The following is a 22,769-nucleotide window of genomic DNA, read 5'->3' as shown; positions in this document are numbered from 1 at the left end:
AAGTTTTAAAACAGCTATTTGTGGGATAACAGATTTATTTTTGTACAACATGCTTCCTTTTTACTTCTTTGTTTATGAAAAAAAAATCCATAATAAGTAACCTATCATATCATAACCTTTTGAGATTTTATCTTTATTAATCAATTTTTATTTATTCAGTTTGGGTGGAGAATTTAAATGACAAACCTGTTCGCTCAGTTGTCATGTTGATTATAGCTCCTTGATTAAGAAGGTCTTGTATCATGCTAACAGATCCGTAATCTTCCTCCACATCTTCACCTATATCCAAGCCTCCTCCTCGAAAGGATGCTAACATAAGGGGTGTGAGACCTCCTACATAAAATAAAATAAGGTTAGGGATAGAAAAACAAGAGCGTTGGAAAATAATACAGAAAAAGTAACACTATATTAGACAAGTAAAAACTGAAATATGAACAATATTTTAAAATCTATGGAATTAGTGGAGTTTTTACTCAGTTTTACATACTTCAATGGTATGGCAGAATGTTTAATGCTTTGGACTTGTAGTTGAAAGTTGTCTGCATCATGCCAAGATACTAACCCAACTGCTTCAGTCTATCCATCTGTAAAATGGGTACCAGTTTATGGTTTTGGGTTAAATTAACCAAGAATTGGCCATCTTGAGTAATGTGTCACCATTATCCTATGAAACTGGAATAAGCACTGGCTCCTATGTATTATCTAGGCATGGGATGGAGTGGACTTTTTTAATTTAACATTTTACATATTTCAAAAACCCCATAAAGTAATAAATCATTTCAATGGGTGTTATTGTTGTAGCATTTTGAAAAATAACATATTTAAAAATATTAAACTCTCATTCAGTAGAACAATATTTGCAAGATATCATATAAAATTAAATACCTGGACCTCTAACATCAACGTTTCCTGGATCTAATTCACTATCTGCTTGTGGAGGAGTCAAAGCAAGAATATCAGGATAATGAACATCTGCTGCATCAAGATGTTGCTGTGTCCAAGGTCGAGGATCATTTTCATCATAATCAGTAGTGGTTATTACTGTGTGAGTATCTCCAAAGCTGGGATCTGGAGAATGTTCATTTTTCATCCTCTTGACAGAGGGATGATCTCCCAAGTCCTCATCACTCCATTTTCCTATGTCAGAAGGAATGGCATTGTTATCGTTGGAATCCACATCAGCTCTGTGAGTAAAAGCATGCTTGTGCATATTCCTAAAAGTTAAAAAATAAGTCACAGTTTAAGTACAAAGAACAAAGTTTGAATTTTCAAGCTTATACTTGAAATATGTCACTTTAAGTAGGTTTGTTAAACAAATTTACAAAATTTTTAATTGCAATAAGTTTTTTTTAATTGTTAAGTAATGTACAGAACAGTTGCTTTACTTGCTAATGAAAGAAAACATATTAATAATTCAACTTACAACATGTATTAGTTTTTAAACTATTTAAAGATCTACATGATTTTATAAGTTACAAATTCTTTATATTGTAACATACTTAAGTCAATGAAATACCATCAATTATACCTCATCTCCTGTCCATCTGGTCCTCGACGTTGTGACTGCTGCCTTTGACAACTATTATTCTTGAAGAAACCCTCAGGAAACCAGGTGATACCTCGTACTCGTTTCCTCTGTGCTGTAACAAGTACTCCAAGTAGCAGTCCAAGCAAGATTATCAAAATCACTCCAATAACGATGTAAACCATATTTGGATAGGTGACATCAGGAGTGTGATTATTCTCAAGTTCACCTGAACCTTGAATCTTTTCAATTTGGAAAGCAGTATCCAGGGAATGACGAGAATGAGATGCAGCAAGAAACCGTGCAGCCTATGAAGTGAATTGAAGTTTGTTTGTTATGCACCTCAATAAATAAAAATAATTACACCAAAAAATGTTGTTTTACATATTTGGCTCTAAATTATAAAATATATTTTGAAAAACTGGTCCATAAATCCTGGGAACACTTCATATTTCATAAGCTTAAAAAGCAACATAAATTAGTTATGTACTTACTTCTGCTGCTGACTGGAAACATTCACTATACGTTGATTTAAGACATCGTCGATTATCAATCTCCAAATGAACTTCAATTCTGGGAAAATAGAAAATTATAACTGAAACAAATTTAGAAGATAAAATGTAACTTTTTATTTTAAAAAATTAGTTCTTTTTTACACTGAAGAGTGCCAATTTATAAAACTTGATTTTGAAATTATCATAATAGACATTGAAGAAGCTAGAAGTATTACTAGTGTTTCAAATAATACACCAGTGTTTATTATAGTCTGCTTTTAAAAGCCATAAGTTCTTATGATAACTTCAAGAAATTGTAAACAATTTTACAAACTCTTGAGATTTTATATTCTTATATAAAACAATTATCACACAGCAAAAATAATTCTTATAATGAAAACATGTTTTTTTACATCTGGCTACTAACATAGGATATCAATATGAAAACTCACCCAAATTTGCCACTATGCCGGGAAAGCTCATCGGGATCTCTAGGTTTCCATGGATAAATCATCTGATCCCCTTTAATGTTCGTTTTAAGCCTTACATTTGTTCGTAGAACATGTCCAATTTCCCTCAAAAGGGAGATGTTGTTAGCTTGAAAGTCCTATTTACAGTCAAAAAATTTTGCTTACATTGAATAACAGCATCTTAGAATCTGCAAATGTATTTTCTAGTAACATCACATGTCCCTTTTAAGCATTACGTATGAAAGAACGTTTCATCTTATTTACATATGAACATAGTTTTACATCCTACATTTCTTGCATAAATAAATCTTGAATATTTTACATTAAAAATTATAAAATAACTAAAACACATGTAGTTCAAGAAAGGAAAAATCTTTATTACATTGTTAAATTATTTGTCTGAGATGAAACTAATAATTGCTAGTTTTTAGTCTTTAGCCATCTCTAAAATGGCCTGAAATAGACTACACTTACTGCTGAATCCATCAAAATGAAGATGACAAGTTCACCATCTGCTAACTGAGGATGATCATTTTCACAATCCAAACCATCCCAATTACACTCCTCTTTATTACATTCAGAATCACACCTTCCATTTGCATAATTCATTTGGCAGTAGCTATCATATAATTCACTGTAAAAGTTCAAAACAAAGTTCTTTACAGCTTTTCTAGGATGAAATATTGTTGATTGATGCACACTTTAACAATAAGCATTCTAAACACTTATAACTAAATAAATTAATGGAAATGTAATGAACATTTATCAACCAGATGTTTTTTCCATATAATGTCTTATCATCAAAATTGAATTTCCCTAATAAACTCATATAAAATATATAGACACAGGTTTTTAATTTAAATTTTTTGCAACAGACACAATGACAAAAATTTAAGTTGATCTTGCCATTTTCTGAATTCTATATAAATGAATGAAGCTATTACACACTTTATTTCATATATTTTTTAATTTATAATATGTTAAGATATTAGAAAAACTTTGAATATATCTTGAGTAATAAGGCTTTAAAACAACTTTAATTTCAAAGAAGCATGAAGGAGTAAATTTTCTGAAACAACTTTTACACTTTTTTCAAACCATTAAAACAAACCTCAGAAGTCCTCATTAATCAAAATTCAAAACAAGATTTACATTTCAAATTTCAAGCTTTCTCCTACATCTAAGAGCCAAAACGTTAACATTTTTTTAACAAATTGCACATTTATTAAATCAAACATCTATTAAGAATTCAAAAAATTCAAGTATTACACAGGCCTGCAATGGTTATATTTCTACAATAATTCCTGTACACTGAATCCGAAAATGATATTCATTTTTCTCCATCACGTACAGATTTTTCACAAAATGTCATATGTACTTTTACATAAGTGAATCATTTTCATTGAAACTGGGTCACATTTTGTTATGCTTAAAATGTGGACAACCCCTGGCTATAGATTCCTTTAGACCAATCACAACATGAGAGTTTTATTGATTGTTCTATAACCCATGAGAAACACACTGCTAGTATATAAAAGGTTAACAAGCCGCAAGACGTGTCATTTCTGGATAGTATTTGTTTGTGCGTGCACTTTGACATAATTTTTTTCTTTTCAATATTATTAATTTGTTGCTATAGCAACAAGAGGTTGTGTAAATCACCCAGACATATTCTGTTACATTTGTGGTAATTTGTTGTAACGAAACAAAGGCAAAACATTACAGAATTCGTCAAAAAAGCATATTACAAAAACAACTCTTAGGCTCCACACAAACTTTGCACCATTTGTGTCAAAGAGTTGAGACAATGGACTAAAGGTAAGAAAAAGTTTTTGCCTTTTGGAATTCCAATGGTCTAGCATGAGCCTAGAAACCATAGGGATGGTTGATATTTTTGCTCATGTAACGTGCAAGGCTACAATAAATACGAAATTTCTTATCCAAACCTTCAACCTGCTATAAGACCTGTTGCTCATGGACCTGATGTACCTGTACTTACTCCACCAGAGATTCTTGATACAGTTTCATCTAATTTTGAATCTGGTATCAATAGAAATTATGATAGGGATTATTTTCAACCTGAAACATCTGGTGAACCACATCTTTTCACACAAGGTGAACTTTGTGAAAGATTTAGGCCTTCCAAAGAGTTTTTCAGAGAATTTGGGGTCCAGACTTCGGGTTAAAACTTACTTTCTCCAGGGACATCATTTTACTAGTACAGAAGTCGTGAGAAAGAGTTTATACTATATTTTTTTGCAAGAAGGTTCAATAGTTTGTTGCAACAATATTGTTGAATTAATACCAATATTAGGAGCTACAATCTGTGAACCAAGTGAGTGACAATTGTTCATTAATTCCTCCAAAATAAGTCTAAAAGGTGTTCTCCTGCACAATGAGCATATATGAATCTGTACAAAAATCTCAAACTTCTTAGTAAGGTCAAATGTATGTTGTTGGATCAACAATCCAGTTATGCAAATTTTCCATGTTTTTTATGTGAATAAGACAGCAGAGCACAAAGTCAGCCTGAAACCAGGATCAAAAAACATTGAATGTGAAAGTTTGGTTAACACAAAGAAAGTCCTATTACCTCCACTTCAGATAAAACTGGGCTTGATGAAGCAGCTTGTAAAGGTCTTAGACAAAGATGACAACTGTTTCAAGTATCTATGTGGGTAATTCCCAGCTCTTTCAGAAGCAAAATTTAAAGAAGGGATTTTTTGGGGGCCTCAGATTAGGAAATTGGCGTTGGTTAAACAATTTGAAAGGATAATGAGGAAAGTTGAAAAAAAAGTGTGGATTGCCTTTAAAAATGTTACTTACAAATTTTTAGGAAACAACAAGGACCCAAACTACGAAAATAATGTCAATAACATGCTCAATAAATTCAAAGAGTTGGGTTGTAATATGAGCTTCAAAGTTCATTTCTTACACTCACATATTGACTATTTCCCTGAAAACCCTCAGTGTCATCAGTGAAGAACAAGGGAAAGGTTTCATCAAGACATCATGAAAATGGAGAGGAGGTATCAGGGAAGGTAAAACATCAGCATGATGGCTCATTACTACTCGTCATTGAAACGAGATGCTTCAGATGCAATACATAAAAGAAAGACCACAACACATAAGTTTGAGAATAAAAGATGTAGATTTCACATTTTAAAAAATCAGGATGAATGAGGTTGCATATTTGTTTGACATAAATGTTTTTCCCTTTTCTTCAGTTTTTTTGTATTTTTGTTAACAAACATGATAATTAAAAATGTTTATCATGGTAAACAAAATAATAATTTGATCTAAGTAAGAGTTATGTTTCCTTCCTGATTTGTAAAAATCCTTATGTGATAGAAAAAATGAATATTATTTTCAAATCTGCATAGCTGAGTTATGGAGAATCCATTATTAAACCCAAAACAACTTTTATGAAATTAAATTCACGGGCCTGTGTTATTTTTCAAAGAATGTTTTTAGTTTACACCAGAGTTTATAGAAATAATTATGGGTAACAATTTTAACAAGTGCATTAACTTGGAGATGTTCAGAAGAGTGTGAATTTGCAAACAAGGGGTAAATGGAATTTGTATTCCAATAGTTAAACAGTGTTCAAATTCTACATACTTGCATGGTGAAAGGTACTGAGTGCAATCAAATCCATCAAAGAGACATTCAGTGTTGTTACATTCAGGGTTACACTCATGGTTGCGGAATACATCCCAACAGTTGATAGCTGCTGTACAATTTTCCCATGGTTTTATACCTATGAATAAAACATTTTATTTTTAACTATGTTTCATTCAAAATGTTTTAAAAACAAACACAGTGGTTTCATTGTATTATAATACTGTTTTTGCCAGCTCATAGTCAACAGTCAGGCTCTTTCTTTGGGCCAGCATAAGTACCATACCATATACTACACATTAGCTACCTTTCAGGCCAGTGATGTTTCAATGATAGTAGGCCTAGATAAATGCTAAAACTTAAAACTATATGTCACATGCTGAATATTCCAACAATCAGAATAAACTTTAATTATTTAATTTAACTCAACAAAACTCTCAAGCATTGATGGCATGTATTGTTTTTTAGGCCCAGTGTACATAGTTTTTGCAAGAAAATTTGGATTACCTTCGAGTCTACTACTATATAATTCCATATCTAATTCAAAAACAAATTTTAGTTGTATTGCTATATTACTTCTTTAGGGTATCCAAACATATTAGTGTTTAGTGCTTTTCTTAGGTTACTTCATTATATACATGAAATTTCTATGAAGTTTAATTATAATATGCAATTAATTACAGTTATATTAATAATAACTTTTTAGTTTAATATGTGCAATTTTAATAGTTAAATAATTTAATGTTATAATTGTCAATTATTTGTCAACTATACTTACTGTTCTTCTAATTAAATATTCAAAAAATGGTGGTGATATTTTGTCTTTTGTGCACAGATAGTAAATCACTAAAAATGGATTTTATCTAGTGACTGACATTCACAGAAATATTAAAATGGATCTGTTTATTTTGAGCTTACTGGATGCTGTTCTAAACTTGTATTATAAATAGTGAAATAATAAATATCATTCTGTTGTAAATGGTCTTTTTGAGAGCATTAAATGTTCTCTATTTTTGCATTTTCAGGTTTAGTTAACTATGACAGTTGTTCTGTATAAACATAAATTGTGAGATGACAGTAGTTTAAATCTGGTATTGGGATATACTCTGAGATAAAACATAATTTTATCTCCAATTTTTATAAGCAAAAATAAACTTTACATGCCTAGTATTATATTATTGTTTTTCCCATGTATTACAAAATATAGCACTTTTCAATGTTTAACTATTCTTGACATACAACAATGAGAATAAGCACTGAAAATTCGTAATTAGAGTACTTAATCATACATATTCATAAAATATGAAATCAAAACAAAACATAACCATTTCTATCAGAGTCTAGTTTAGAAATAAAAATAATATTAGAAACTTAAAATAACCTACATACAAGGCAATACAAATGTACAGAACAATATATTGAACCTATGTAAAAGTAAACATCATAATATCTGTTGCCAAAGGTTATCAAACTGATCATAAAGACTTTCAGAAGTTGCTTGCAGGTGAAACAGTGCAACCAGTTACTTACACTGTGCAAAAGTGTGATGTGAAAACTACTGAAAACACATTTGCTTTCATTGTTTCATCAGAAAACATCACACTTCTTTCTTGAGAAATCATAAATCTTTTCAATGGATGGTACCACTGTTTATTTTCAATGACTTCCCAAATTCACTCAAGACTTGGTGTTATAGTGAAAATACAGTATTCCTTGAATCTGTGAACAAACTAACATCAGGTAGCATTCAACCTCACAGAGTTGTAGATTATGTAACTGGGTTACAGGTCAGTGGAACAATGGATACCATGTGGAGGGTTATTCAAAACAAAGTTGCTGTAAGATTAGAATAATAAAAGTTCTTGAACTGAATTGGATATTGTCTGTATTTCCTAAAACATACCTTCAGTGAGCATGTAAAATTTGAACATGATTGCTAAATCCATTGTATTAAGGATGGCTTTTGCAAACCAAAGAAAAGTAAATACAGTCACAAAAACACAGACTGCTTTGGCTGCAAGTCTTGTTTGAAACCAAGCAATGGCATTATTGAAATATGTGGCATTGAAGATTCAACTACAGTTATTGATATTTGGGCAAAAATGAAGCTCTTCTTAGGACATAGATTATTAGTTAATCAACAAAAAATTGTATCAAAAATTACATAACGAACTTAAAACAGTGTAAAACGAGAACTTTATGTATGGTTATTGTTGTAATCAACTTCAAGATGAAACTTGAAGCTACATAGTTCAAAGAATAGACAACAGAATGTTATGGGTAAATAGGGATAAGCTGGCATGGAGAAATGATAAACTAGCTAAACTAGCAATGAAGCCTTGATTTGCCTTACAGAAATTCAAACAAAGTTTCAATGGCACTATGGAAGATGGGTTTTCAACTGATTATAAAGTGAAAATAAAATACCTAATTTGAAAATTCAAGAGAATGACAATTTATTTCTTACTGTACCTGAAATACAAGAACTAATCAATGGTGCTGAACATTATTCTAATTAATAATTCTCCTTATATTTATTCCTTTTATTTTGCTTATAAATATTTTGTAAATAACATCTTGTGTGTATTTTGTCTGTTACTTCTCTTATTTAAACACTCTCGGTTATTGTTGTTGTTTATATACCGAAAGATGACAAACTATTAGAAACCAACAGAAAAATGTGGAAAAAAAATCTATGGTTAACTTGATTCTTATAACTTCTCATTATTGTTTGCACTGAAACACCAAAAAATAGTTGAACCTAATCAAAATAGGTCAACTTTCTCAAACTTTCTAAGCGATACAGCAAATTCAAGAGACAAATTTAGAACTACAAGATTCAATGGTGTGAAAATTTATCAACAAAATTTAAGAATTTTTGGCCTGGTTAAGTCACAAGTTCAGAGTTAAAATACATTAAAACTTACTAAAGCCTTAAATGGAGTCTATAAATTTATTGACTAGGTAACATTTTCTAAAAAATACTCTTTCTTTAGAACATGCACATGAATGATATTTTAATAATTTCTGTTAACAGGTCTATAAAAGAATGTCATGCTTTTTTCTTGTCAAAAGAGTGGCCAGCCAACACCTAAACTACGCTTACCATAAATCAGCACCATTGGTTAAAAGCACTTTAACCAATGTACTAAAACTGAAAATTAGATTTGGATAATATTCAAAAATAGAAGTAAATGAATAAACTAAACTGGCTATTAATTACACCTTTTGAATACAATTACCCAAAGAACAATCTCCTCCATCAAAATTGCAAGCCAAACTGTTACACTCTTCATCACAATGATGGTCTCCAGCCTTAGATTTGCACATTTGGAAAATACACTGTTTCTTCTCTTCCTCTAAAGACTTCTGTAGGTTCTCAACTGAAATAAATACTGCCCCAGTTCCTCCTCTGAAGACAGGATCAAGATTTTCACAACGAAACCCATTCCAACTTTGTGGACACACACATTCAAATTTACCTGATTAAAAAAAATAAAAAATCAGCAAGAAAAACTCACATCTTAATGTATGAATATTTATCTTCATTGATAAGTTCTGTTAAAAAAGGTACTGAAAGTATCATATCGTACATGATTTCATAAATTTTTTCAGGTTAGTATCATTTTTTTATCCATTAGTTGTATGATTCCCAGAAATATTGAGAATAGACCCTATAAACAAATTGGAAATCAATTAGCATAAATATGTAATCAGATTTATCAATATTTAACTAAAAAATTTTATTTTGTTACACAATGGAACACTTTCTGGTTAGATGCCTGTAATTTCAAAAAACAGAAAAAATGTTATGAATTTGCTCTGATACTAACTAGGTTTTTGATGCATTAAAATGTTATCAGAATCCTGAGTTTCTTATTGATTAGAATTTGTAGATACATTTTAATTAAAATTTCTAACACAATAAAGAACTAGATATTCATAAGCTTTTTATCTACTTTTGACAATTATTGTTACTTATCAACTGCCAATGAAATATGGATTAGTTTGTTTGTTTTAGAGCAAAGCCACAATAGACTATCTGCTGTGTCCACCATGGGGAATGAAACCTTGGATTTTAGCATTGTAAGTTTGTAGACTTACTGCTGTCCTATCAGGGGACGTATGGATTAGTAGCTTCAAAAAGAACTTTAAAGGGTGTAAACTGTCAATTGGTAAGGATGAGGAGAAATATAATTTATTTATGATTACGAGTTTTAAGTATCAACAATACCAAAGGAAAAAGTAGTTGTATAGAGACTGGTGGAGCAGAATATTGGAAATGTTATTCATTTGATGCACAGAAAAGTACCTACCCATTCTATTAATGCAAGTTCCTTCATTCAAGCATGGTGATGATATACACTCATCATAAATGTCAATATCACAGTGTTTGCCATTAGTCCCCTGAGGACATATACAAATGTACCCAGTATGATGAGGTTGGCAATGGCCTCCACTTTTACAAGGGTTACTAGCACATGTAATGTCAGTGTTTCCACAGTTTTCTCCCCAGAATCCCTAAAAATAGAATATAAGCAACTAGAGTTAGAGTAGATCAGGACTGCTTTTGCAATGAAAGCTCTATCAGTAAACATTTCTAAATGTCTTCCTTCTTAAGTCAGACCACATTTCTAGTTAAAACATTCCATATTAATGCAAATATTTTTCAATTCTACTCATTTAACATAAGAATGTTACTCTGATATTTTCCTACATCTACTATAATTTTTTTGTTTATTCTGAAATATGGTGACTGCACATTCTCTGCCTGTTAGTTTATTTCCATCCATCATTGCATAAGAAATTAATTTATAAAAAATATATAATATCTAGTGGTATTCATAAAATTCAAACCAGTATGTGTGTGCGTGTTGTCTATCTTATACACTATAACTCTTCTACTACTTTACATAAAATTAGTGAAAAAAACGTATTTTAGAAGTGCTTTAAAATATAACTTTTTTTTTCATACTAGGCAGAAATAGGCAACCCTTGCACCAAATAGGAAAATTGCATATAACTTGTTTAATGATAAGAGTAGTGTAATGTTGTAAGTAAGCTATATTTTCAATGTTATGATTCAGTTATTTGCTATAGAGAAAGCTGCTAATTAGGATGACGACACTAGATCTAAAAAGTTCTTAAATGTAGTCCTATAGAATACCTAGAAAGTTCATGATCTAGAAATTTTTTGGAATTTGGAGAAATGAGAGTACATTATAAATATGAGTAATCAGTGATAATTCAGTGGAATTTTCAATGAATGTTTCAGTTCTATTCTGCTATTCAGTAACTTTGTGAGTTACATGTTTGTCCATCAATGAAAGTAAGTCAGGTATAGTTACCATTGGCAAGGAATTTCTGTTGAAATATTATCTGTGAACTTAGGCCTACCACCTTTGTGTCAAAGTGAATGTATCCTGTAGCAAATGTTATAGAGAAAATAAATTAATTTATCATAAGAACCTCCCAAAGTAAAGAGCAATGGTTCAACAATATCATAAGCAGAAACTCTGAATAGGTAACTTTTAATCTAATTTTTCAAATAACAATCATTCAGTTTTTAACTACCAGGATATTCACATGGTTTCAATAGCATTATTATGTTTGGAAAATTTCCACAATTATAATACTTTTAATATTAAAGCAATAGTATTAACAAAAATTAATAAATGTAAGAAAAAAACTTATGTGTCAAGCACAAACATTTTGATGCTTACAACAGTACTAATGTTATCTCACTTTTCTTAAACATTTATTTATACATAAGAGTTAAAATACTTACGACAGGGCAAACACAGTTAGGACCATTTTGACTGCTATTACAGATTCCACCATTTAAACATGGGTTTGAAGCACAGAAATCAACCTTGGTCTCACAGTGTCGACCCATAAAACCAGGTTTGCATCCACACTGATAGTCATTGACTAATTGTACACAGTCCTGAGCACCGGGGTTACTACAAGGGTTGGAGAGGCATTCATTCACATCACCTTCACACCTGAAATCACATTTTAATGGTCAAGTTCAGTTGTAATCAATTATTAATAATTCTGAATATACCTGAAATTGCAGTATGATGACTAAAACTTTTTGGCATTGCCAACATTGTTTTTATTAAAGCAAAGCCACATTGGACTATCTGCTTTGTCCACCATGGGGAACAGAACCCTAAATTTGACCATTATAAATCTGTAGGCTTACTGCTGTACCACTAGGTGACAAACGTTGTAGATGATGCTATTTCTTCAATCTAATTATGTAAAAATTTCTTTGTAAAGCAGTTGAGTAAAATAGCTGGTTTTTCATGAAAATAACAAAATGACTCCCAGTAGAGGACTATAATACAAAAATATTAATGTAAAGCTATTCCTCTCTATGTGAAGTAAATCATAAGCTACACATAGTTGTGTAACAACATGAACAAAGAATATTTTTATGTAACTGACTAGTAGGAAATATATAGAGAATAGAATCTATTCTTTGAAATCTGTTTAAGTGTTTCAGAAAATCTTTCAAATTGAAATATCACTATATATATACAGAACTTCAAATTTCTGCCAAAGTTTTAATTAACATAAATGTAAAAGAATAGAGTGCTTTTTGCATTTTTGCATTATTCTTACTTAGTTATTTTTCCAAGAAGACTAATAAAAATATAGCTTTTTTCTTCATTCCACAAAACATAGCATGCCACACAGCTGCAGTTAACACTTCTTTGTGAAGAAAATTTTGGTAACAGCCTAAACAAATATATTTAGATTAAAATGCCCAATAGTTTAATTTTAATTAATTAAGTCATACTGAACACTTTTGAAAACTATAATATATCACAACTGAATAAAAAATCTTCAAAAAAAGAAGATTGATCCAAACACTGGGCTTTGTGAACTGCAAAAAACTATTATAAGAATACCAAATTTGCTTGTTTGAGAGCAAAGCTACCTGATGCATCTGCTGCAGGAAATCAAACCCCAGATTTTATTGTTTTAAGTCCATAAACTTACTGCTGTTCCACTGGGGGGACAAATGACAAAGAAATGAGATTTAATTGACATATTATTTCATGCTTATAAGATAAATTGACAGAACAATAATAAAATGCTTTAATAATGAGTGTATCAAGGAAAATAGTATAAATGTAAACAGATGATATACCTTGGTCCTACAAATCCTGGTGGACACACACATTCATAGCCTCCAACTTTATCGATACAAGAGCCTCCATGGTGGCATGCTCCATCAAAACACTCATTCTCATTTATCTCACACAGAACACCCACAGTTCCATGGGGACAGGAGCAAACAAACTTATTAACTAGGTCATGGCAAGTTCCTCCATTTCGACATGGTTCTGGGTCACAATCATCAATATTGACCTCACAGTTTAAGCCTGAAAAAAATATAAATCAATTATTTTTTGGTTTGGTTTCTAGTTAAGTTTGCATTGGTGGTAAAATATTGTTAGAAAGACAAAAAACACTGGTAAAAAAAAGAACAAGGTAAATACATTGTAGTGTTTTAATTATGCCAAACAATAATCACCTTCAAAACCAGAAGGGCAATCACATCTGTATTGTCCAATCATGTCACGACAAGTTGCACCATTCTGGCATGGTTGTGATGCACATTCATTGATTTCATGTTGACAGTAACTTCCTTCATAGCCCTTTAGACAGTAGCACTGATGACTATTTCCAATGTTTTCACATGTTCCACCATTATTGCACAATTCACTCACCTCAATGCCTAAAGAGGACACAGAATTAAAATTTCACATTATCTACTATATAACAGGTGAGCTAAGAAAACATTTTCATTTTATAAGTTATCATTTGAGACAAAGATCACCCATCAATGTAGTAAAAATATAAAAGTACTATATGTTTATTTTACTAAACCCTAAACTTCCACAAAAACAAAGGTGCTAAGGATGAAATAATTAATTTGTAGAGTTAAGTGTCCTAATTAAAAATCAATCTTTGCTATCCATTAAGTATTTTGATGACATATATGCACTTTTATATTTTTTTTTATTATATTTCACATATCTGAGACATATTAAGCTATATAAACAGAAGCTACAACATTTATGAAATGTTGTCTACTGATGAAATTTGAAATGTAATAACAAATATATTTTCCTTCTTTTGGAAATACATTACAATTCTAAAAGAATGATCAGGGTTCACTACTCTAAGACACTAATGGAGATACCTTTTTGAAGGGCAGCATCAGAGCAAGACACCATTGACACATCACAGAGGATACCCGTCCACCCAGGTCGACACACGCACTGGTATGCATTTTTATTTTGCTTACACGTAGCTCCATTCATACATGGTTTTGTATTACACCAGTCAAACACATCCTGTAATGTAAGAAATCAATAACCCTCTTTTGAAAAGGAACAAAAAATATATTTCATACCACTACAAACACTGTTTTTAACATAAAACATACGTATGGTTTTAGATAAATATATTGTAATAATTAATCAAAAATGTTTTAATTGATCTATATTACAACTTAAATTTAAAAACCTAAAGTTATTTAAAACATATCAAATAAAGATAAATAAGTCATTATTTTTTGAGCCATTCTTAAAAAAAAAAAGCACTAACACTACGTGTTACCAGTGGTAAAGCTCAAGAATTAGAAAGTAAGATATAATGAAATACAAATAAAATATATACAGACATGTTATTTGGGTGCACTGAATAAAAAAATGCTTTTACTGAAATAATTAATCAAGTTTTCATTTTGTGAGCATGGTATTGTTTTAATAAAACTGTCATTATTTTTAATTACTTAAAAATTAGGTTTATCTCACAATGATTATTTCCAAGAAGTTTTATGAATGGGGCAAATTTTATAGAGTTGTTTATAACTACAAAACAGATAAAATGGACATCTGCTCTTACTTGACACTGCAACCCTATATAGCCAAATACACAGTGGCATGTGTAGTACCCCACATGGTCAACACATGTTGCTCCATTCTCACAGGGGTTGGAATCACATTCATTAATGTGTAATTGGCAGTTTGAACCTGTGTATCCCTCGGCACAGTGACAAGTGTAGGTATTAATTCCATCTATACAAGTTCCTCCATTCATGCAAGAGCTGGAAGACATGAAATACTTTAGAATATACTCCTATCACAGCTAACATTTTATTTATACTAGCCTGTAAGAAGTAGCAAGGCGTACATGTAGTCCAAGTATAATCTCAGTAGTCATACATATTTATAGTGTTTGGAACCCCTCATATTTCTGTCAACAATCTTGTAATTGTATCCAGCATAATCAACAATAACCAATGCAGATACAATTGCATTTGATTTACAATTATATTATACAGGCCTGCAGATCTAAACTTCATAAAAGCCATTTTGATTTTAGTAACAGATTTTTCATAATTCAGCTATGCAGATTTCAAAAATAACTCTTACTTAAATCAAATTATTATTTCATTTACCACAGTGAACATTTTTTATTATTATGTTTGTTAACAAAAATACATACAAACTGAGGAAAAGGGCATTGATGTTAAATGAATATGTATCTTCATTCATCCTGATATTTTTGTGAAGTCTAAGTCTTTTAGTCTCAAAATTATGTGTTGTGGTAGATTTTTTATGTATTGCATTATGACATTTTGTGAAAAATCTGTACAAGATGAAAAAAAATGGATATCATTTTCAGATTCAGTGTACAGGAATTACTGTAGAACATGTAAAAATTTCAAGACAATAAAATCATCACAAGCCTGTGTTATTCATCTAAATATAGTAGAAGTCTGAAATAAAATTGTTTCTTCGATAATAGTGAAAAAAAGCCTCTAAATGCATTAATAAATTATAATTACTTTACTTTTCCAATAGCACTGTAATAGTTTTCTTTATTGACAATCACCTGAAGCAGGGGTTGTTACTTTCACACTACATAAAACATCTAACATCCTTGCTTCATTCTGCACATTAACACCCATTCACAAGCTTAAAAGAACTGTTTTTAATGTATCTAGAAACAATATTCATTACAACAGGTTTCATAATTTTAACATACTACTCCAATATATGTCAACATGTATACAAAATATCTAGTTTCAACTTCTGGTTTAAAATATGAAATTGCACTTGTGTGATTTATATAGCTATTATTAATCTATACTTCAAGATGCTGCTTGTTTGGTGTCAAATAAACTGTTGTGTAGAACTAGCTTAACCAATTTTGATTACACTTGGTAGAGGAATTCAGATGAACTCTGAAAGGTTGAACTTAAGGGAATACACTTAAATGAATTCCAGGTTTGGAAGGGTTATCGTATGAGGATAGATTGAAATCTCTTTACATGCTTTTGCTGAAGAAGGATTTGTGGGAGTATGATTGAGTTTTTTTTATGATTGTTAGGAACTTGGAATCCATTTAGATGATGTTTTCATAATAAACCTCTGCTGGCAGTAAGATTAGAGTACAAAACTTTAAGATATGGAAAATCAGGCAGGACTCGGTTAAGGCAGAATTATGTTCCTAATAGAATAGCTGCCTTCAGGTGCAGGAGAAACTAAAATGTTAGAGAAATTAAAGAGGAGATTGGATGATGAGCATTTTAAAAGTCAAGGTTAAATATAGGAAAGGGGTTTTCATAATTTGAGGAAGACAAAAATGGGAGATCCTAGATGGACCAAATGGCCCTTGTTATTCCTAGGAAGTGGATGACTGAATAAATTAATTTCTCTCCTAATGATCCCATACCTAGAAGTACAATCTTCATCATTAGTCTGGCAGTTTGTTCCACTAAATCCAAGTGCACAACTGCAAGTGTAGCTGTTCACATAATCCTTACAAGTAGCTCCATTTTGGCAAGGGCTGCTGGCACATTCATCAATGTCAGTTTCACAGTGTTTTCCTCCAAAACCATCAATACAGAGACAGGTGTACTCCCCAATATCATCTAAACATGTTCCTCCATTCTGACAAGGAACTAATTAGAAGGTAAATAAAACAAGAGTTAAATTAGGAAGGACTTTTTGGCTCATATGAATAAAGTTTCACCTAAGGTTTAGTATGCTACAACCAAGTCATCCTGATGAGATTTCGTATAAGTGAAAGGCCTTGTTGGCAGTAGCATAAAACAAACAAGGTATATTATGCACTCTTTTCAATAAAAGCTCATATCTGGCCAGCAAAGAATGATGTGATTTAAATCAGTCAGTCTTAATAGGATGTTACATTACACATATATTATTATCAAAAGTTAAAGGACAAAGTCAAAATAACACTTTTCAAGAAACCTGAAAAATTATTTTCTAATGTCAGTATTAAAATGTTTCAAAAAGCACAGTTCAACATATTGTTTTACTAAACAATTCTTCCTAAATGTATGAAAAATAAGAACAATACAAAATTTAGGATGAATATATGTTAAATTTTGTTTGTTTGTAGTTAAGCACAATGGGCTATCTGTGCTCTGCCCATTATGGGTATCAAAACCCAGTTTCTAGTGTTGTAAGTCCACAGACATACCTCTGTGCTACTGGGAGGTGACATGTTTTAAATAATACATAAACTTTGTACACTACTCATCAGATTCTGGATTTTATGACATATTAGTGAGCCTGTGGACTTAAGACCCACATTTACAGGACTGCTATAATGCAAATTTATTACTTAAATTACTATTTTGCACTTTTTCAGTTTAATTATCATTGCTGCTATAATGCAAATTTCATTTATTCATCCAAGTTACGAATGGTTATTAGTAGGCCTATTTATTTATTTACATGCTCTAATGTAAATAAATGCCAAATTGGGGGTAAGCTTTCAAGGAAATCCCTGTAAAAATGTTTTCTGAAAATATCCACAATCCCTAAAGGGTTGATTGAGCAAAATGTTTTATCTTTATGCAAACCTCGGGGGCCGAGACATTCATTTGGCATAATATAACAAACTCGTGGGTACAAAGATGCTATAATGCAAATTAAATTCTTGAACTACTGTATTTATGCACTCTAATGTTAATCAATACTAAATTTGGGGGCTGCTTTCAGGGAATGCCCATAAAAGTGTTTTCACAAAATACCTGGGCTCCCTAAGGGGTGAGGTGAAAATATTTACCTTTGTGCATATCTGAGACAATTGGTTTTGGACCATTTAGAAGTTGGTGTGACTAGCAGTTTAGGAGGAGTTATGTGACACACAGCCACTAAATCTTATTACAGATTGTGGCTAACAATAGTAGAAATAAATATTTCATATTAGATTTACTCTAAACATTTATAAACATTCTAAAGATTTCATAATCATAACAAATTTACTCTAAAGATTTCATAATCATATCAAATTTACTCTACAGCTTTCATAATCATATAACATTTATATACTACATTTACTTCAAAGATTTCATAGTAAGTATACTGTATTAAGACAGTGCATACTAAACATTACTACAGAACTTACAAGATGCACAGTCATCTATGTTTACTAAACAGTCTCTTCCTTCATATCCTTTAGCACAGATGCAGGTGTACGAACCATTGATGTTAACACATGTGGCTCCATTATGACATGGTGATGAAATGACACATTCATTGATGTCTTCATCACACAATCTGCCTATGGAGAGAAAAATATATTTGTATGTCAAAAAAAGTGTTCTGAAACTTATAATGAAAAAAATAAATAAAAAAGGTTTATAAGACATCAAATTAAAAAACTGCAGGAGTTCAAACAGAGATGAAACCTTAAGAGGCAAGACTTACCTGTATAACCAAGTTCACAAGTACAGGCAAAATCCAAGTAATTTGAGGATGGAGTGCATTTTGCTCTGTTTTTGCATTTATTTGGGTAGCATGGATCCAGTTTCACTTCACATTTCTGACCACTATAAGAAACCACACAGGTACACTCATAAGCATTAACTAAATCAATACAGGAGCCCCCATTCAAGCATGGGCTATCTGCACAATCATCGACGTTCACTTCACAGTTTTGTCCAGTATATCCTTCCAGGCACGTACACACATAGCTAGCCAGAGCATCATGACAGCTGCCTCCATGTTGACAAGGGTTCGATTGACATTCATCTATGTCCAATTCACAGCGAAGACCTCCATAACCTGGGTAACATATACCAACAAATAAACAATGGCATGACAAGCAGATATGGAGTTAGATAAATACAAATATCTGTTATAACTAACATGTGAAAAAAAAGTGTGGAGACTATACTGTTTACCTTGATTATTTGTCACGTCAATGTTTAAGTCTAGTCTATGAGTCAATGAAACTAAATTTGGAGGGGGGGAGGTGAATGTCACACAGAGAATGCCACTATTTCCAATACTGAGCTTAGACCCCCCCCCAAAAAAAGTATTCCAATAAAAGACACAATCTGCTAACCTCACAAATCACAGTTTGCTGTTAAAAGTGCTCACCTCTCAATACTATTCAGCCATGACAACGTCGGATTTAGGGGTTTGGTGAGCTGTGTTCCTCTTTTATAATATAGTTTAACTTTAAGTGTTATGTTTAGGCAGGTGCCACACCTACTCGTTTTAAAGCAGCAAATAAACTTCGTTGAGCTCTTCTCAGCCATCTCTATCGACAAAACTCGCAAAAGCCGAGTTTAAAAAGACTTTATAGAGCTGAGGCACCAGATTTTGTATTGCACAACATGTGCAGCCACTAGTGTGTTTGGCGTGGGAATTTTGACGTGGGTATGGGTTTTACTTCGTCATAGCCTGGAAACTAGGATGAAGTTTACCCATGCTGGTAGGAAATTCAAACTGCAGATATTGCAAGAAGTTCAAATTTTTATTCAAAATAATATAGATTATCGGAAAGCTTTGTTTGAGAATTAATCCAAACATTTCATCCTGACTCGCACACTGGTGTTAACAAACAACAATCCAATTTATAAATCTTAAAAATGTATATAAACATATTTCATAAAAACGTTTATGGCGACATAGAATCAATAACGACATGATACTTGGAGAGCTTGTAGAATCATAAATATACATTTTTTCCCCTTTGTGATGAATGTCTACGCTCTACGTGATTGATGAAAAACAATCTATCACACACATTTTACAGATGTTGGAAAAAATTATTCGGTTTCTTTTTATTAAGTTGGAGATTACATTTTATTATTATTCTATAATCTACAGTATATATTGAAAAGTCATTTATCAAAATTGTAATGTGTATGTTTCCCAATACTAACCTTGAGGGCAGTGACAAATGTACCTGTTGACTTCATTTTCACATGTGCCATTATTTAAACACGGATCGCTTTCACATTCGTTGACATCAGAAAGACAGTGTGCATCAAAATATCCCCTAGGGCAGTCGCATTTAAATCCATTCTCAAGATCAATACATTTACCTCCATTTGCACAAGGACTTCTGGCACATTCATCGATATTTATTTCACAATGGAGACCTACTCAAGAAAATTAAATAGTACTGTTTTATTTTTTTTTATTCTTTTATTTGCAAAGCCTGTAAATTGTAGCTAGATATTAAAGTAAACTTTGTATTAAAGAGCATTCTCACAATAAGGAATTATTTCTATCAAATAAATATAATCATTCATAACAGCAAAATACAGTTTGGTAGTTTTCGTTTAATGTCTCCATCTAGTGTCAAACAAAGTAAGCACTACAATAAATACAAATGTTCAGACCAATGTTTATATACATTTAGTGTTTTTAACATTGGGCTAATATATCATTGGTATTTATATATGATACCTTAAAACTTTTAATTAAAAAGTATTCAGCAAGAACATCCCACTGAACACGCATTAATTCTTAATTGTGTTTTACCATTCTAGGTCACTTTATCGAGAAAAAGATAGTAACTTTAAATTAATTTCTCCTACAGAAAAATGACGATAGGTAGCTATAAACGTATTGAGTTTGTTCAGTTAAATGTAATATACATGTTAACACTGAACAATATTGCCCTGAACCAACCTGTAAAACCGGGAGCGCATACACAAGAGTAGGAATTGATCCCATCTTTGCACGTTGCACCGTTGCGACAAGGATTGGTGAAGCACTCATTGATGTTATGTTCACAGTTCGGTCCAAAAGTCCCTAAACGACAGCGACACTGGTATCCATTGATGAGGTCTTCACAGAATCCGTCATGTTGGCAAGGGTTACTGAGACACTCGTTGATCGTGGTCTGACAGTGGATGCCAGTGTAACCAGGACTACATTTACACCTGTAACTGTTGATCCCGTCAATGCATTCTCCGTGATGGCATGGAGAAGTGTGACAGTCATTAATGTTTGTATCACATATCCGGCCTGTAAAACCTAGACATAAAAATAATTAGTGTTAAATGATCTGATAAAAGCAATTTTTAGCATATAACTGTATACTGAAATGCCTATTCTACAAGTGTATTTCTCTTATTCGGATCATGAGTGTGGTTAGTTTTATGCAAAAACGGTAGATTTACGCACAAAGAATAGGAACTTGTACAATATTTCACGAATACGATTCTGATTCCTGAGGGGTAAATTCACATAGCACGGTATTCTGTTAACTCAGTAGTGTTAACTAACATGGACTAAACATGTCTATAACATTCACTAAACGTTTCTCATTTATCCATACCTGATGAACAAGCACAAGTAAAACCTGCAACGCCGTCTTTACAGGTAGCGCCATTTCGGCACGGTTGACTAAGGCAGTCGTCATCATTCAGTTCACATTTCCTGCCAGAAAAGCCGATTGGGCAAAGGCATCTATAACCATTGATTCTATCGCTACAAAGCCCACCGTTAAAACAAGGGTTTGGAAAACATTCGTCAACATCTAGTTCACATCGATCTCCATTGTATCCTGAAAACAATTAGAAGAACTTAATATCTCATTAAGACGCACACTCTACCAAGTTAACATCTAGCTAAAAACAGTCTCCATTGTATCCTGAAAACAATTAGAAGAACTTAATATCTCATTAAGACGCACACTCTACCAAGTTAACATCTAGCTAAAAACAGTCTCTATTGTATGCTGAAAACAATTAGAAGAACTTAATATCTCATTAAGACGCACACTCTACCAAGTTAACATCTAGCTAAAAACAGTCTCCATTGTATCCTGAAAACAATTAGAAGTACTTAATATCTCATTAAGACGCACACTCTACCAAGTTAACATCTAGCTAAAAACAGTCTCCATTGTATGCTGAAAAAATTACAAAATCTTATCAAGATTCACCCTGTGTCAAGATAATTAGCAACGTTTAGTTTACATTGGTCTCTGTTGTATCCTGGGAAAAAATGCACCAAATCTCATCAAGATTCATGCTATGCCACTACATTCGAAATAATAAAACAAATCACACAAAAATGAGAAAGTTTAAGTTACACTTTCACAATATAAATGCGATATTCATGTAATGTTTTACATTTCAGCATAGCTAAAAAACTAGAGTCAATGTCGTAAATCACACAAGATTTTTAGAAATGGACGTTTGTTTGTTTGTTTGTTTTTGAAGTTAAGCACAAAGCTACACAATGGGCTATCTGTGCTCTGCCAACCACGGGTATCGAAACCCGGATTCTAGCGTTGTAAGTCCGCAGACATACCGCTGAGCTACTGGGGGGCAGAAATGGACGTACATGT

At 31.9% G+C, this 22,769-nt stretch overlaps 1 protein-coding gene across 1 annotated transcript in view; it reads right to left on the bottom strand.

Annotated features, from left to right (window-relative positions):
- The window catches only part of LOC106464420 (neurogenic locus Notch protein-like), an 82,836-nt gene that overhangs the window by 5,717 nt on the left and 54,350 nt on the right, over positions 1–22,769 (bottom strand). The window contains exons 10-29 of the mRNA XM_013924555.2: positions 21,753–21,980; positions 21,101–21,448; positions 20,347–20,565; positions 18,881–19,237; positions 18,579–18,734; positions 16,875–17,103; positions 15,039–15,240; positions 14,332–14,485; positions 13,660–13,863; positions 13,273–13,507; positions 11,899–12,115; positions 10,427–10,631; positions 9,353–9,592; positions 6,111–6,249; positions 2,964–3,123; positions 2,472–2,626; positions 2,020–2,098; positions 1,529–1,833; positions 886–1,214; positions 187–333 (exon numbers count right to left, since the gene is read on the bottom strand). Of these exons, the coding sequence (XP_013780009.2) occupies positions 187–333; positions 886–1,214; positions 1,529–1,833; positions 2,020–2,098; positions 2,472–2,626; positions 2,964–3,123; positions 6,111–6,249; positions 9,353–9,592; positions 10,427–10,631; positions 11,899–12,115; positions 13,273–13,507; positions 13,660–13,863; positions 14,332–14,485; positions 15,039–15,240; positions 16,875–17,103; positions 18,579–18,734; positions 18,881–19,237; positions 20,347–20,565; positions 21,101–21,448; positions 21,753–21,980 (4,308 nt within the window). The remainder of the gene's footprint in view (positions 1–186; positions 334–885; positions 1,215–1,528; positions 1,834–2,019; positions 2,099–2,471; positions 2,627–2,963; positions 3,124–6,110; positions 6,250–9,352; positions 9,593–10,426; positions 10,632–11,898; positions 12,116–13,272; positions 13,508–13,659; positions 13,864–14,331; positions 14,486–15,038; positions 15,241–16,874; positions 17,104–18,578; positions 18,735–18,880; positions 19,238–20,346; positions 20,566–21,100; positions 21,449–21,752; positions 21,981–22,769) is intronic.

Source organism: Limulus polyphemus, unplaced genomic scaffold (assembly GCF_000517525.1).
Source record: "Limulus polyphemus unplaced genomic scaffold, Limulus_polyphemus-2.1.2 Scaffold1646, whole genome shotgun sequence".
Taxonomy (NCBI): Eukaryota; Metazoa; Arthropoda; class Merostomata; order Xiphosura; family Limulidae; genus Limulus; species Limulus polyphemus.
Note: the sequence above shows the minus strand (reverse complement) of the source record. Positions and strands in the feature narration are given on the sequence as shown.